Raw genomic sequence first — 17,930 nt, forward strand, 5'->3', positions numbered from 1 at the left:
CACGAGGTGTTGCAGCTGCCTGAGAAACGCAGTGGATAAACCAAGAGGAAGATGGTCTAGCTGTGGTCTGGTAAAACCTCACAGGCACATTGCAGTCCCTGGGCAGGACACGTCCCTGCGGTGGGAGTCGCGGAGCAGCCACGTGTTCCTTATTTGCTTGGTAAAGTCGACGGGATTTCCAACCCTGCAGCGGTGCGTGCAGGATGGAGTGGGAGGAAGGTGCCCACGGTGGGCAGGCATGAATGCGTCCAGGCGGCGAGGCCAAGGAAAATCAGGTCTCCTGCTCTTCAGGTGAAATCGAGCTGCCCTGACTGTCTGCAATCCCGTCGAGGCTGCTGTGCCACTCACTCTCGTCAAACATGCAAAGCGACTCCCAGCTACTTTCTCTTGCATAAGAGTGTGTTAGGTAAGCACCAGCACGGTGGTGCAATTATTTGTCTAGGCACAAGGTCATTGACACTGTTTGTTAAAATGCCTCAATTTCAGACCTTAGCTTCTGCCTCAAGCACAGATGCTTCAAAGAGATTATAAGAAGAGCGAGTACCACTTTCATTTCGCTGGATGGAAAGTAATATCTCCTTCCAGCTTCAGGCGCAGCAGGGTAAAACAGTAAACAGAGCTTCACATTAATTTCCATTACATTTGGTAGGGAAGACTTAGTATAATTAAGCAAATAGCTCTGTCCTGCTTCTTTTGAAATCAAAAAGAGTTTTGCCTTTTACAGAAATTAAAACCAGAAAAGTTGCTGTGCTTTTGCCCTTTCACGGGCACACTGATATCGGAAGAGTCACGTCTTGGTGGAAGTCAATGAGATGCTGCCGTCTTACATCAGGGGCGAATGCAACTGATCGTGAGCTCTCGTCCTTCAGGCTAATTACAAGCTCATCAGTTCAGGGATTCTTCTGAGTTCACTTTTAGGGATCAGTGTGTTAATCCTCTGAACCGTAATTTTTAGCATTGCGATGGCGTACCTCAGGACCTACGTTTAACTTCTGAATTACCACTCCTTTGGGCTGGGAAGCTGGTGACAATTAGATGAGTCGTCCCCAGTTCAGTGCTGGCCTGATACATTACCCACCCTGCTGTACCCTATTGTTTAATCATACCTCAATCCTCTTAATGAGACTCATTAATCTTTCTTTCAAGTTTCATTCTATTTCCTGCTTTACTGAGATTTATGATGAAAGAAAGAGAAACGCTGCTAATTGATCCCCTTCAGGTGACATTATCTCCTGCAAGAGCATCAATCAGTGGTGGCAAACATCTGTTTGACAAGAATTTTCCTTTTTATATTCCGCTTTGGAAATTTTAAGAACAGCTAAAGCTCTGCTGATAAAGGATGAGCAATACGCAGCCTTCATCTGAGAAATTACAAGTACAGGGAACATGGTGATAGAAATCTCTCAGATGTCTGGCAGCTTGGTCACAGTGATTATAAGATCTAGTTGACCAGGCTGGCAAAACCTTTTCATCAAGAGCTGTCCTTTGCACATTAACCTACATGTGTATAAGCCTCTGAACACAACATCCCTAACAGCCTGTGTGCACAGCCGTGTCAGCCGAAGGAAGACAAAAGTTTCCAAGTTTAGCTATTTATTGAAAGAGCAAGAAAGGAGCAATCGTCTCGGTCCTTGGCCCACATCAGTTACTTGGCAGACAGAAAAACACGGGGAGAAAAGCAGCAGAACTGACTGACCGCGCACATCCAGGCTCGTACAGAAGCGGACCGACCGCTTTGGTCCATCAAAGTAGTTATTGCTGCTTTCTGGCCCAGACGGAAAATGCTCCAGACTGCCACACAAGGTTCAGGCCTCGAGGACGCTGATATGCCTCAATTTCCCGGAGCAGCCTCCCAGGGACCCCCACTATCCCTGCCCAGCCCCAAGGATCCAGCTCAGCTCCATCTGGGCGCCCCGTCCAGCCCTGCAATGGCCTGGGGATGAATTATGCTAGAATTAGGGATCCTTTCTGATCCCTTCATCACCTGTCAGGAATTGTGCAGATATAATTGTGCAGATATATTTGGCGCTGGCCTAGGGTTGAGGGACTGATCTGAAAACCTCTCAAGGGCTCTCCTCCCTCCATTTTGCTATCCTTCTCTAATATACTGGGCTCACATTCATCCTTGAGATCGATCGTGTTTCACCACAATATTCAGTTCTTGGGAATCTTCCAAGTCATCTGCTGGAAGAGCCCAGCTTTGTGCAGCTCCCTGTAGTTCAGCTAGATAATATGCATATGTGGATGCCGCTTCAAAGGGAAGAAGAGCCCATAAAAGCAAGAAATGTTGACTGACTAACAACCTCTGTCTGGTTATAAAAGACTTGGCTGCAAGGACACCCTACTGTATTTTCAGATTCACAAACCTCAGCTGCTGTGCCTGTGCCTTGTAATACTTCATAACAGAAAAAAAGAAACGAAAAAGTTGGAAATTATTTCCAGCTTTGCGGTCTCAGCAGACAAAGATTTTTGGCTCTACAACTTCTTCCCAATAAAACCATCCTACTGAGTCTGGTTCTTCATCACCTTGGAATTCATGTAGGTTATTCATCACCCGAGCACTGGGATTTCAGAACGATACTGAGGGAGGATTCTCTGCTCCCATGTGATTATGGTTTTTATACACGGGTTGCATCAGGACAAATAAGCATGCCAGGTGCCAGGGAGAGAAAAATGAGGCTGCTCAGTGGTTCAGCCCTTATTTCGTTCCCGTGATTGCCTGAAAATCTCATTGACCTGTTCTGCCTGATTCACACTTTCTGCATTGTATATGCTAAAGAGAGAAACACAAAGATACAGCTGTCAAGAGCTCTCAGCTTCCCTTTTCCTGCTGGCAGTGAAAAAAGCTGATTAACTGCTTTCAGATGCAGTTAATTTAGTAAATTAGGAAGTGGTACACCTTTGTCTAAACTTTCAGAAGTACTTGGGCTGCACAGCTATTTGATTGTTGGACCGTTCAATCAACCCAATTTTTATTGAGTGTTCAGCTCATACTTCTAGAAAAATCAGATTTGTTAAGTATCCAAAACTGGGCATACAGAAATGGAAACGCTTCAGCCACGCAGCAGCTTTCTGAACATTGTGAAGATCCATTTAGACCATACTGAGGGAAGCAAATATGATTACCTCCAACGTTCTAGAGGAGACAGGAGTTTACCCAGCAGAAAGGAGTTTAATTCTGCTGCTGACTTCGCTCAGACCAAGGCTTCAGCCACATTCCAGCTTTGCAAAGAATGTATTAAACATGCCCCTCCTATCTGCAAAACTAGAAAAAAACACCTTTTCCTTGATTGAGTCAAAAAGGGAATCAGCCAGTAAGTCCATGGTAATAGACTTATGCCCTGTACTCAGTGTAAGTTTTCATTTAAAACTAAATTCAGAGCCAGTCTTTAGGGAGCAGAAGTGGATGTATCGTGGCCAAGTCTCTAAACTGATGGATCCATTCTTATAATAATGTAACATTTTGACCCAGCTTGCCAGAGAAACGGTACGTGCATGAACTGTATGACCCTTCTCACTCATTCAGCACAAGAGCGGACGGAGAACATCGTTCAGCCCTGTAGCTCAGGGGCAGATTTGTTGGGTTATCTGGTTTAAATCTTCGGGCATTCAGCAAAGGATAGTTGAAGTCACTCATCATACTTCTCGCTGGAGAGGAAAGTTTGAGGGTTGCAGCCCATGATGTATGAGGAGAGAGCGGGGGAGCGGGTTTCTTCAGCCTGGAGAAGAGAGAGCTGAGGGCAGGGTGTACGATCACCGACGCGTTGTGGGGAGAGAGAAGACTTCTCAAAGGTGCACAGTGAAAGGCTGAGAGGCAACAGTCAGAAGCTGAATTTCTGAGAGGATCTAAAGAACGATTTCTCCACCAGGAGGGTGGAAAAGCACAGGAAGAGGTTGCCCAGAAAGGTTGTTGGAGATACTCGAAACTCGACTGGATACAGCCCTGAGAAACCTGATCGAGCCCTGAAGCTTGGAGCAGCGTGTTGAACGCGGGCACCTTCCGAAGTCCCTTCACCTACAGTTAACCTGACATTGACAACTCGATAACCAAGAGGCTAGCCAGAAATTAATGAACGTTAACAGCACTGAAAACAAAATTTCACATGAATGAATTCACGTAAAGCCCATCGTATTAACTTTTAAGATCTTATTAAGATTCTATTGCATTGCAACATACTTTTTGGCTAATTAGCTGAGAAAACAACTCATTTATAATCACAGTGAAGTCCACATCATTGTAGTCTGATGACACTAGTGTTCATGCAGCTTTATTTTTAGATAGAAATGAGAAATAACTGAAAGCTGGAGGGGAGACCTCACTTTTAAGGCAGCATTTCCCAATTCCCAAGTCCCTTCATGAATTTGTAGCCGCATTTCCAGCTGGATTCTGGGCTCATGGCTCCTATTGCCCTAAGGGCACTAGGGAGTCACAGACTCTTGTTCTACTGACAGCCTCTTAAGAGGTTTCATCTCCTCTGCCATTCATGATCATACATCCTTCTTCTGACAGCTGCAGTTATTACTTCCACAGAAAATCCAGGTTAAGAAAGGCTGAGTGTATATCAAAATAATGCCAGCATCCAGAGGTCAAAAATCATGATGTTTCTGAACCAGTAAGTCTTGCTACAGCTGGAAAGCTTTTCAGCTTTTCATTGCAAGATTAAGGTCAGAAATTTCCTCTTTCTGAGAAGAAGTGTGTCCCTTTGTGAGGCCTCCCCCTCCCAGTTCTGCACCCAGATATGATTTTAAGGTCCATGATTTTAAGGTCCATGATTTTAAGGTTTACTTTGTTGTGTAACATCTTTGATTAGTAGCTTTATCACCATGTCCATATCCAGCATGAGTCACTTTTTTAAGAATAAGCTGACAACAATATGATTTCAGATCCGGCAGGTAGTGGGCTGCAATAACAAGAATTGGTAGGATGAACTATAGTATGGGGCTTCACAGACCTAGAAATTGCTTTTATTTATATTAATGCATTCTAGAGGCTTAGATAATTTTATTTAGTTTCATTATTCACTTTTATTTTCATGTTCTTTCTAAACTGAGTTTTGATTTTTTTTTTGCCTATAGAGAATGCTGTAGACAGCAAAAGTATTCCATTATTTCATTAAAAAAAAATTCCATTATTTTGCTATGTTCCAGCACTTGCCATCTGATACCACTTTGCCTCTCAATCTCTATCTGTTCCTCGTGGCATAAAGCTTATCACCAAAGACTTAAAAAGAATAACAACAAACACTTAAAATCTCCTAATATGGGCAGTTTCTGAGAGATATGTGCGCATATGCTAAGGGAATTGTATTCCAGCAAGCGTTCCTCTCCACACATAATGTGATGCCTGACTATATGCCTCCCCTCTAACTGCTGAATCACTCTGGATTTTCTTCGCTTTGACAAATGTCACGGCCATTTTTCCAAATGACCGATCGGGTAATATCACTGTATGGCTAACCCGTAGTCTTTCAGCTCAGAAAGCTGTGTCTTGTTTAGGCTTTTTCAAAGCTAAATTCCTCTTAGAAAATGGGAATTATAATTTTTAAAGTATTTTGCCCATCAGTGTTTTGGGGCTGATGGATGAAATTAGAAGAAATACAAGAGGGGGTGGAATGATCCTCCCAATCCAAATGTTCTTATTTGAAGCAGAATATTTATTTAATGTAAGTGCAGATAAGTATGCTAATTGCAATACCTGACAATCTCATTTAGATCATATATACCTTCTTAAATACATGATTACTTAGCTTCTTAAATACGTGATTGCTGGCTTGTATTGTTTTTGCACTTAGAGAAAAGGTCTGGTAGGAATCCACTTGCATTTTTCGTAATGTTTCATGCATGCCTCTGATGATACACACAGCGCTCAATCTTGCTTGACTAATTTAACCAATTGTTTGAGGTTACCCACTCAATGAAACGTCAGATTCTCTCTTCCTCGACATATTCTTCACTTCACATGTAAATAGCTCCAAATTACCATGCTGTGCCAGTGGGAAAGGCACGCGAGATTGAATGAATACCAAATGACTGCATGACGCCAGTATAAGACGACATAAAATAGCACGAGAACTTGACAAAGGACTTCCCTCAGATACAGCACGGGCCGGCAGTGGCGGATTTCAGCGTCCCTGGGACAAATTTTGAGTGGGGCACAGCGGAGCCAGGTCCCACAGCGTCTGGAGAAGGGACACGGACCCCCGCTCCTGGGTCTGCGCCCCTGGGAGCTGCTCAGAGTTCAGCCAGCTTATCTGTCGTAAGCTGCTCCTTAGCGTATGACCAAAGAGAGAGGGTATAAAGCTGCATTACAAAACTTTATCCTGCACTTCCACACGCCTGAGGACTCATTCTGTCTGCAGGGACAGCCGCCATTTGGTTGGCAGGGGTCTGATACAAAAGATGGGGTGTCACATCCCATGCTCCCTCAGAAAAAACTGTGCAGGCTTTTTTTCTGAGTATTTGCCAAGACTAAAAGCAAAATAGTTTAGCCTATTTAGGCTTCTTGTGCTTGAATATATATATATCTGAGTAGATGCAAACTCTCCTAGACAATGAGTGTTTGCAAGCTGTGCCCAGCTCCCGTAGCTTAGGTCTTTTTTTCTAATTGACTAGACATTACTGAGGAACACTGTAGCTTTTTACAAGTACTGACTGACAGATAAAGCAACTCAGATGAGAACCTTCTCTTTTCAAGTGTATTAAACAATTACATTAAGCTTTGGATAGCAAGTCAAACACAGAAATCTTGCGTTCTTGTTCCTTAAAACAGAATAAAGATGAACATTTGACACAAGACAAATTCAATTTCATTTCAGTATTGAAGGGTTCGCTGGAAGAAATCTTTTGAATATGACAGTAAATACAAAGGCTCTGAGTATAAGCAACAGGCCAAAGCATTTGGCTAAACCAGTGAAATTACAAATATCTAATATATGACTCACTGGGAATCACATCCATGAACGATGGATACCTCAGAGGCTCTTCTCCATTTGCAGAAGTGAATAGATGGGTTCAGCAGTGCAGGACCTTCTGCAGTCTTCCAGTTTTGTTTTGCTTCGGGAAATAATAACTCACAAACTTTTCAATAGCTTTATCTGATTCATCTGTTATAAGCACAGAAAACAACAGACTTGACATTAGATCATGGCTGGCTTTTCAAACACAGCCTCATGGAAAACACAGCCCTTTCAGAAACCAAAAGCTGATTTCACTTTTGGACTGAGGAACCATCTCTGCATTAACAATCCTGGCCAGAGTTCTTTAATCCAGATGGGACACTTACCTCTGAAAAACAGCAAAAAGCATGAGACGGGCTCAAAGACGGAATATACTGGTTATCTAGGAGAAGCTGAGGTTGACGTCCAGATTTGCAGTGTGTTGACAAGTTCTGGTTGCAAGTTTGGAATAGATTGGCTCACAGAAGAAACTGGGTTTAACATAGAAATGCACCTAATCATAGACTATCCATGAGCCATGCAAGGCAAGAGGCTCTTCATTTGAGATCAATGTCATTTCAAATTTGCCATGAAACTGCTGTACTAAATCAAATGCCCTGATTTCTCACATTTTGTCTTACTTGGTGGGTATTTGAGAAACCCCTCAGCAATTTTCAGTGGCAAATGCTACAACATGCGTTTTTTTGTTTGTCCCCTTTCCCCATCCTGCCTTTGCTATAGTCTGTTCCCCAACAGCATAATTCTTGAATATCACCCTTCCAGGATGACTTCACAGCAGCAGCAGAAAAAAGACTAACTAACTTGTTCTGTGACACATATTTCTGGGATTATTACACAGAGGCTTCTGAGGTACCTCTGCACATGGCAGTGATGCTCAAGGATGCCCCATGTCAACATCTCTCCCTGTCCGCAGTCGTAAGTGAGCCACTTCGCTCCTCATTCAGGGCACCTGCCTATTTTCTTTTCCACTGGAAGGAACCCACAACCGTCATCACACTGAGTAAGCAGCAAAGCCAGTTGACACGAAAGGGAGGGAAGAAAGGGCTCTTAAATGGCACCTTGCTTAAGAGGCACCTCTCTGCTGATGACTTACTCTGAGTTCTCTGAATCTGATTTATGGGCCTGAGGATACCTGCGTCCTTCCTTTCCTAAAAAAATTACAAACTGGTGGCGGAGGCACGCATATCACTACTTTGTTTTAAACTTTGACCATAAGAGATGCCACTTTTGTTTCCCTCCCACATTTTTTCCTTGTCACTCTGGCCTTGTGCTGGCACACCTAACAAGAAGTCAGAAACGTGGGTTCGTTCCCATTTCTGCTTTTGAGGACTCAAACTCGTGTTTCCTCTAATAGCCTATCCCAAAGCATGCTTGGGGTGTTGTCCTCTATTCTTGCTGAAGTTCCACCTCGTACAAGTCTCCGTAACCCGCTGTCTCCCATGCCCAGCAGAGAGGAGGAGCGCTCTGCCTTCTCCTCCCTTCTCCGCGGGCTGTGTCTATGTTTTGGCCAAGTAGCTGCCTCGTGACAGCTGTATCACCAGAGACGGGGACGTACCCACATCTTTCACCTCCATAGGAGTGACCTACCTGTCGGGTTACAGACTCACGCTCTTCCCCTCCCACCCTCCGTGAATCCAACACGAACGAGTACCTCAGCGGTACGTGCGGATCCTGCCTCTCCGTTCCCATAACCCTCTCTCTCCGGCCCAGTGAATCACAGAGCGTTTTCCGTGTAAACCTCATGAGAAGGGGAGGATAAGCCTTCCCTGTGATTCCCACACACACCCAGCCCTGGTAACTCTCCAGTCTCGCCTACTGACTGATGGGTTAGGCAGAGGAGAAAGATGGTGTTGGATCCCTCCAGGCAAAGGAGGGGGAGAAGAAGAACCTTCCCTTCTCCAACACCCTCGGTGAGAGCTCCAACTTCTGGATAACAGAGATGGCTCCAACAGGACTGCCTCTGGACATATTTTAAAGGAAACCAGCGATTATTAGTGCATTTTGTGCAGGGCCTGGGCTGAGCGTGCAACCGACTGGCATGCTGACTAGACAGACGGAGGGCAGCAGTGCGATAGCTGGAGGAACACCTCACCTGTGAATCCCAGCAGCGATGAGACATCCCTTCTGTCCTGAGCCACGTGCTCGCCCCGTGAGCCCGGCAAAGCCTCCGAGCAGAACTTAGCATCTCATGAGCTCGAAGGTCAAGAATGCAACCACCACCAGTAGACACGTCAAGCACAATATATAGTTTATTGGTTTCATTTCCAAGAAAGTTAAAAACCAGACTGAAGAAGAAATGCATAGCATAATCTCTACAATTTATGAACTACAATCATATTCTTTATGCAGTCCTTCCTTTTGATTTGTGTATAATTTTGACAGAAGGGTGACCTAAAATTGTGACCATATTTTGAAGGATGCCATTGAAAGTATATAAATCACAAACTGTATCTGAAATATCTTAGTCATATCAGGGAACACAGAGTTCGGAGGCTTCTCCTAAAAATGCTGATTTCTGTTCTGTGATTTTGGCCTCCTGGCTATTATTAGAGCTTGTAATAATCATCATTTTTGCCTTGAGATTTGGGAAGGAGTTAAGTCCCACAGAAGATGGACTGTGTCTGAATAATTCATTCTAAGGAAATACAGACTTAGTTTTCAAATATATAGAGGACTTCCTACATACAGCACTCTGGAAATACGCTATTAAGTACACATCTTATCCATAGAAGGTAAATATATATCTGCAATTAGTCCAAAGATTTAATTTTGCAGCAATGGGTGTACTTAGATGAAAGAGTCTGCCTTCATATGAATTTGTCTTTTTTCTATATACTGACAATTGAGAAGTCACCCCCTTACAGAACATCTAATCTTTCTATGTAATATACACAGTGTTTTGAAGTGTTTACGCCCTTTTCATTCCTGCAGCACCTGGGTTTGTATTATGCCAGCTTTCTCTTTCTTTGAATTTTTTTTCACATTATGGGAGGGATGTTCTTTCTACAAAACTTACAGTGCATGTCATTTAAAAGTGACTCTTCCTACTTCAAGATTTTCCCCAGAGTATTGGCACTGAGAAGAATTTGTCTTCATTGATGGGAAGACATCTCAATACTGGCGGGGACACTCCACTTACTAGAAGGGAAATATTATCTTTTGTTGAGATGAAAGATTCCTTATGTCTCTTCCATCAATCTGAAGCGTTGTGACATTTCCTATCACTGTAGCACAAGGATGTTCCTTCTGGGAAATGCACAGAATATACTAATGAGTATGTTCATACATCAGAGAAAATCCTTTTTTCCCCCTGTAAAATGACAAAATTATGCTTGATCTAATATTACTAAGCCACAGCAGAGAGAAAGTGTAATTGCCTGTAAATAATAGGTCAAAATGACCAAGCATGACATTTTTAAAGTTCAAATCCTCCCATCCCTAGTTATCCTACATTGCATTAAGGCTATTCACAAACAGTATTTGTCAAGCCACTGTGTACCAAAGTGACTTATTTTGTAGTAAATCCAATAACAAGTGAAACAGAGCTAGCTGAGGTTTGCTTTCAATTTCCTTTTCTAACTTCTGTGCCATTTTAAACAAATGACATACTGGTGAGGTGAAGAGGACAGAGCAAAGCACCAGAGATCACCTGAAGGTCAGCATACAGCAGGTCTCTTCATATTAAATTTGCCAGAGTTGCACTGGCTTTCTATCCAACAAAACAATGTTCTGCATAACAGAAAGGCAAAGAGTGAAACAGTTAAAAGAGATTTAGATACCAGGAAACTGCTTTTCAAGGTTCCAGAAAGCCTTCTCATTACAACATCAGATAATTGACTATTAGACAGATAAACCCCCTGCTTTTCAAAGCAGACATCAAGGAGCAGTGCTCGGGCTCTGAAGTGGAAGGTACAACTCTCAAAACTGATCCTCAGTTTACATACATATGAAACGTCTCTCTCTTTCCATGTATCTTATGGCAGGTTGTAAGAAACAGATAATGTCTCTTCTCATTTCCATTACAAAGCTCTGCTGAGAGACTAAGAGTCTGCTCCTGCTGTAGTGAGTAAAACCAGTTCTTCAAAAGAACAAAAAAAAAAAAAAAAGAAAGAAGAAACCAGGTAAAAAAAAAAAAAAGAAGAGAAAGAAAAAAGACCATCTTTGAATTCTGATTCGCACACTGCGCTTCCCTTTTCCCATTGTATGTCGCTCTGCGGTAGTCGCTCCCCGTTCGGGATGACTGTTTGACCAATACTTTCACAAAGCCGCTTGCTCCCCTCCAGGGTTATACTCAAACAACTCAAGGATTGCTTCAGCCAGAAGCACTTTCACACAGTTTGAGCCAAAATTGCCCCCAGGAAGACTTAAATCATGCTGGTTGAGAGTTCTGATGGTGCTTTTAACGGGGTCAAACTTTCACTTCCCAAATGGCAATAGAGCACCAATCTTGGAGAATTTCCTCTTCCAGAAGGACTTCCTGGAAGCATGAAATTGCTCTGTGGCTGGTTGGACACATGTTGGGGGTCATAAAACACCTGGCCTCAATGTGTTCAGTCTTGCATTACATCAACTTTCCGTGTGTTTTTTTGCTGTGTGGCTTGCTGTATTTAGTTTTTTAATTTTCACAATAATGGATATTTCAGACTAAGTCCTAGGTTTCAGACGTTTGCTCTCAGAAATCAGAAAGCATGAGTCATATTTGCGAGACTAAAGAATTAAAAGCCTTCTGAGAAGGACATTATTCAAAGGCACAAAGAGTAAGAAAAAAAGAATACTTTGACCTGTTTGGGATGGAGAAGCATCCAAACTGTCAAGAGTTCCCTTAAGTGGCCATCAGAGACCACTGAGGATAAACAAAGTTTGTATAGAAAACATGACTGTATTAGTTGAAAAATCTCTAATTAGAAAAAATGTGTCAACACTCACAAATACGTAAGGAAACAAGTGTGGGGGAAGTCATCCCATAAAATAAATCAGATGGAAAAGTAGCAAATGGGAGCAAGAGAAAGAAGTTGAGAACAAATGGATGAAATTGCTTCACAGGGAATGTGTTTTGCAAATGGCGTATTGAATCTTCATTGATCTTTATGCCTCTCTGGCATCCTCACACACCACTTTTGAAGAGGGAAACACAGATTTCTCAATAACAGTTCCCTCTTCTCCGGTGCTTTCAGACTGTCTACACATCACCTTCAGTTTTATTTTTGAAAAGGTGAATGGACTGTACTCTCATGCCGCTCCCCCACTGTTCCCTTCCCACCCACATTGTTTCTAAAATATGTCCTGCATCCTCTCTCTCAAATGTGGTTTTAACAAAGCAACATAAGGAAGTAGTGTATTATTGTGTTTACTTTCCTTCATTGAGATGTGGGTTTCTGACAATGATGTTGGGCTTGTTTTGGGAGTCATCCACCAGTAAAACTTGATCAAACCTGTTGCATCCTGAAGCAATTGAGCAAAATAGAGTTATGGCTGCTGTAACCTAATCACAAGCAAAAACATGTAGGTGAGCTGTAATTATCAAGGTTCTGCCATCTGATAACATTTACAGCAAACAGAAAATTAAAAGACTTAAACCAGAAGCAAATGAGTGGAAGCTTTTTCCTTTTTTTTAATAACTGACTACTGAATTTTCCCTGGGGTTGCATATATATCTCATCTCCATCGGAGAATCTATCCTGAACATTTTTCTTCACTGGATGTCGGGGGCTGAATTTCTGTATTCTCCTTCAGCACTGGAAGTACTTGAGACCCAACTGATAAAATATCTGGAAGGGATGAGCGCAAGGGCTGGTTCATCAGGTATATGCCAAAGTTTGTCTGAAAAAAAGCAAAATACTTATTGAGATGCAACTCATGTTACAGTAATCAGATCTATAGAGGATCTCACAACCCAGATACGTTTAGAAAACCAATATTGCTTTAAGAATAAGGAGGTATGTACTATCTCCATGTAATTAAGAACATTTTAAACTAATTAACTATAATAGACTGGTAAACAAAAGCTAACCCCATGCTATTCAAGAATAATACCTAAGTAAGTGGATAAATAACGTAGTATTTCATCATGAGTTCCACAGTATCATGTAAGTAATTAACACTCCCTCACCGTCTTGTCATTCAATGACTGTTCTGCCTTCTTGACAAATACAGTTAATGCATTATCACAGATAAGGCTAAGCAGCACGAGGATGCATGTATGTTCAAACAGTGAGGAAAAGTCTTGCATCTTCTACCATGAATTATTCGCTTTGTTAACAGAACTTTGTTCTGTCTAGCCTTTGTGAATTTCCCTTCATTTGTTTTTATGAATATTTTAGTACATCGTACAGAAAATATTCAGAAAGTTTGTTTTATTAGGACTACCACTTGTTATCTGTCATTACCTGTGAAGCCATCCTACATAAATATTAGAAATACTTAGATGTGTGTCCTTGTGATACTGGATAATAAAGAAAAGGGGAAGAGAATAACCACCTCACCCACTGACCATACAACCCTCGCAGGCACTGAAAACCTGATCTGGGTGTCTGCACTTTTACGTGTGGTCTTGATCTTAAGCACGTTGAACGTTACAGTCGTAGCAGTGGACAGCTGGGTGTGATCTGGAAATGTCACGGTAAGAGACTGGTGTGGTTTCATGGTTTGCTTTTCCAACAGTGGAGAATTTAGAAATGCACAAGAAACAGACTTGCAATCTCATGATAATATTTTGCAAACAATTAGAAAATAGTTAATTAAAGAAAGATGTAAAGTAAGAAATAAAGGAATGCTGAAGACCATGTTAAATTGGTAATTGATTTGTATACTTCAGAATGTCTTTGTTCTTCAAACTGAGGACCTTGGAAACCCAATACTAATTTTCTTGTCTTTTTTTTACGGGTTTCAATAAAAAGTATTTTGATTTGGTAGGCTGCAGCCAAAATGTACCAGTCACTCTAAAGTGTAAAGTAAATAAATAAGCAAATGAAATTCATTAAAAACAAAACTCTATTCTCCTTCTCCATTTCCTGATTACATTTACTGCCACCGTTCAGATAGATTATCCTGAAACTGAGGGAATTAAATTTACAGCAGGTTTAGAAAAATACAGTAGGTAAAAGGAATTGCAATAAATTAAAAAAATAGTGTTAGCTGCATTTAAGGGAGCATATTTGTCAGACTAAATATAAAGGCAGTATGTTTTCTCCTGTTCTTACACTGTATAATTAAATTAAAAAAATAGTGTTAGCTGAATTTAAGGGAGCATATTTGACAGACTAAATATGAAGGCAGTATGTTTTCTCCTGTTCTTGCACTGTTTAATTAAATAAAGATACAGTAATGAGGTAACATGAAACAGCTTTTAGTCTTTGAAGAATTAGTGAAAGCTAAGGCTGAGACCTACTCCCAAGTACGAGAGATGGTGTAAAGCAGAGATCTATCCAAACATGGCCTCAGACTCTGAATTTGGGTCTTTCCGTTTCATTTGTAACCTAAACATTAAAAAGAAAAACAGCTTCCAAGCAGAGGTTTTTTTGGCTATTTCTGCTATTCCTTCATCTCACTGGCATTTCATATATATGGGGTATGAGTTGGGCCCGATCCAGCCTATCCTATTAATGACACTTTTTGGATACCTGTGACCATAATGGTGTCAACACTGGTGGACACAGGGTAGAGCCTTACGGTCAGTGTCGTAGTATTTAATGCTGCGGAACGACAGTAGCACAGCAAGATCCCAATCCTCTAGCACAGTGACTGCGTTGGATCAATCATGATGGTAAAATGATAAGTTAGGAACTGTTTCATTTAAAATATGAAAGTACATAGTATTATTTTTCCATTCTTGCTTTTCTCTTATTTGTTGACAAGCTGTGGTTTCTCTATTGGCATAAATGATATGTTTTTCAATCTTGTGGTTAATAACCTGGATTTACTTTCTATACCCTAGTGCAAAAATGACAGTTGCCATAATTTCGTTGTTTTAAAAAATCAGGGAATCATAAAACACATATTGTAAAACGACTATTAGTCCTTGCTGCACCACATTTCACGCAGGAAGGAATTTTATAACTCATCTGTGTAAATGAACTTATTTGATACATGAGAAGTTTTATTTATATTTACTGTATTGATATCTTGATTTATCTTAAAACAAGACTAAAATAAAGCTGGGCAGATTGTTCACTGTGAAGAATTTCATTCACCAATTTTTCTATTGTTGTGAATCATTTAGCAAGATTTTTTTCCTTAAAGCACTTTAAACCGTTCAGAATTATTTAAGAAAAGGCAAGTGTCAATACATCTTATCTTCAGGTGTTCTCAAATACTGTTTTAATATTGGTCCTTAGTATTTCCCTACTGTGATTGGGCATTTAAAATCTCATAGTATTTTTTTCAGTGCTGAGTCTGGGTGATGCCTACAGAGTTTTCATGGTGATGGTATACTGACGGTATACATATTTTAGTACTAATACCTGCTTGGAATTACTGACCTCTTTCATTTGTGAATGTTCTTAAGACCAAAATTTAGCTTGTGATTACCAGAAGCAGATTTGATATCTTTTAAGTAAATTTCCTTGTTTTTTTCAATAATTACAAATCTTTGACTCAGCAAATACTGATAATAGCACGCCCCCGCCCCCCCCAGCAATGACAAAAGCTGTGCATCCTGCCACTCCAGCTCTGTTTCAAGAGAACGATAAAATGTAGAAGTTGGCCCTTCTCACTTTTCACTGTTGAAAAATGAGGCTTTCAGACACAGAGATTACAGCCTGCAGAGTTATTACAATGAACTGCATAATCTCTTTCTGCTGTTGCTACCTTTTCCTGACTTCAAGGGCATTTTATTCTGCATATAACCTCCCCGGAACACACCTAGAACTGGGCAGGGAGTACTGGGCTGTGAATTCTATGGCTTTATCTGCTCGGTCTTCTGATGGCAGTAGGGGCTCTTCCCATCATTCTTAAACTTCAGAGGGACAAAACCTGTAAAGCTTCTTGATTAGTAAAAAGCACAACACTTCACTGCTGGGAGAAACAGATAAACTGTTCTTATTCTTGCCAACAGTGAATCATATGATAGTCATCGCACTCAAAGGAGGAGCTATAAAATGCTGTCATTCTTGCATGTTGTCTCAAGTACACTTACTGGATCAACAGTAATATGCGCTGCTTAGATATTCACTGACAGAGAAATATCCTGGGTGCAGTATCTCCTTTGTAAGATAGAAACCTGAGGTGTTGCATCTGACAAAGGCTGAGATGAGATGCCTTCAAGCTACAGCTCCTAAACAATCAGTTAATTCAGACTAGCACTTGGTAGGGAAAATGCCCTGCTGGGATGTGTAACAAGCACATAAGTAATACTGCATGCTAAAACTTAGCTTTGAATGGATGAGTTCTGGATTTCGCCCCTGGATGTAGCTCTCAGCTGCCTTCTCCCAGTAAATAAATTTACCTGTTCACATCTGCTCATTTTATACATAAAATAACATAACCTCCCCTCCATGCAAAGGTTTGGAAGATGCAATTATTAAAGCCAATTTTTTTTTTCTGACGTAAGGATGTTTTATCAGCTCCGGATTCACCAAAACTTATTTGCAAAGCCTTACAAAATAGAACAGTGGAAGAACTGACTTTCAACATGCTGGTTTTTCATATTGGAAAAAAGGGAAACTTTTAACTTGGTGTCAACCCCCCCATCTTGTTCTGCTGAAAATATCTGGACAGCAGAATGTTTTCCTAAGAACTGATTTTCCTTTGCTCTACCTTAAATAAAATGCATTTTCCAGTTCAACCGTCAATGAGAAAAAAGAACCATATTAATTCAGAGGTCTATTAATTACATCAATCACTGTTTGCAAATGTTCCAGATCTTTGGATGAAAAGCATTGCATAGTGTAAAGCCCTGCGTTACTATGAAAATGATGATAATGATGCATCAGATAAGAGAAGTCATTTGCTATCCTTGCTAACGTTTCAGTAAGCAATCCAAAGGCACGGCATCTGATTCTGCAGGGAAAGAAGCTCTCCCAAGGCAAAATGAGATACATAAAGGAGGATCAACAGCCTGCAGGAAAAAAAACACAAGCCTTTTAGTGTATGAGGGCATGTGCAAACATAATGGATTTCCCTTGATGTACTGCTATCCATACATTTATGCTGGGGCAGACTGCTAATGCAATTCCCTTTGCTACCTCGACAGCAAGTCCCAGCTTATAGCACTGCTGCAAATCTACCCACAGGGCTTCCGCTATTGTTAGCGTTAAACTGCATCTGCAGAACACAGAAGACGGGCAAGAATTCAATGTTCTCTCCTTTCTGTCTATGTGTGTTTTGCATCAGGTGGTGACGCACGTGAAACAGCGTGTGGCTATTTTTATGCTATTTGCTTAATGTGGTTATCTAGTCTTTCGTAGTCTCCTGCAGTAACAGAGAGAGCTCTGTCACAGAAGGAGAGCTCATTTTTCCTTCTCAGTCAAAAATTACAGAAGGAATCCTTAACGAGTGTTTCTTCAGAACTGATGGCAGCAGAGCTCAAGTTCGCTTTGTAGAGGTGTTTGCATTTTATTTCAAACAATGTGATAAAAGGTTTCATACAAAGTAGCTGGCTAGGCTTCAGCACCCTGCTTTACATTTATTGGGAAACATGCAAATTGCTTGTATGGCTAATTACAGTAGCTGGTTCTGACTTTCAGCTGCAATCCACCTATGCAAAGCCTCAATCTTTCAGCTTGGAGCAGCAGGTTCTCAGAGTCTCAGAGGGATGGAGAAAAATATGATTTCAGAAATAAATATCGAACCACCTCTTACAAGCCTTACTTTATTCAGCTCATTACTGAAGTTCTTTGGCAGTGCTGTCATTTGGGCTACCAGTTTGATAAAGTTCGATATATTTTTCCAGGTTGGTGTTCTTGAAAAATCAAAACAAAATGGTAAATATTGACATCTGGCTCTCTTGTTAAGCATTCAGGATTTGCTAGTCATTCA

At 41.1% G+C, this 17,930-nt stretch overlaps 1 protein-coding gene across 3 annotated transcripts in view; it reads right to left on the reverse strand.

Annotated features, from left to right (window-relative positions):
- Window positions 1-12,528: 12,528 nt before the first annotated feature.
- The window catches only part of MOCOS (molybdenum cofactor sulfurase), a 220,795-nt gene continuing 215,393 nt past the window's right edge, over window positions 12,529-17,930 (reverse strand). For all 3 annotated transcript variants that reach the window (XM_075022731.1, XM_075022729.1, XM_075022730.1), the window contains one exon: window positions 12,529-12,776. In XM_075022731.1, coding sequence (XP_074878832.1) covers window positions 12,630-12,776 — 147 coding nt within the window. In that variant the 3' untranslated portion in view covers window positions 12,529-12,629. The remainder of the gene's footprint in view (window positions 12,777-17,930) is intronic.

This window comes from Buteo buteo, chromosome 3 (genome assembly GCF_964188355.1).
Source record: "Buteo buteo chromosome 3, bButBut1.hap1.1, whole genome shotgun sequence".
Classification (NCBI taxonomy): Eukaryota; Metazoa; Chordata; class Aves; order Accipitriformes; family Accipitridae; genus Buteo; species Buteo buteo.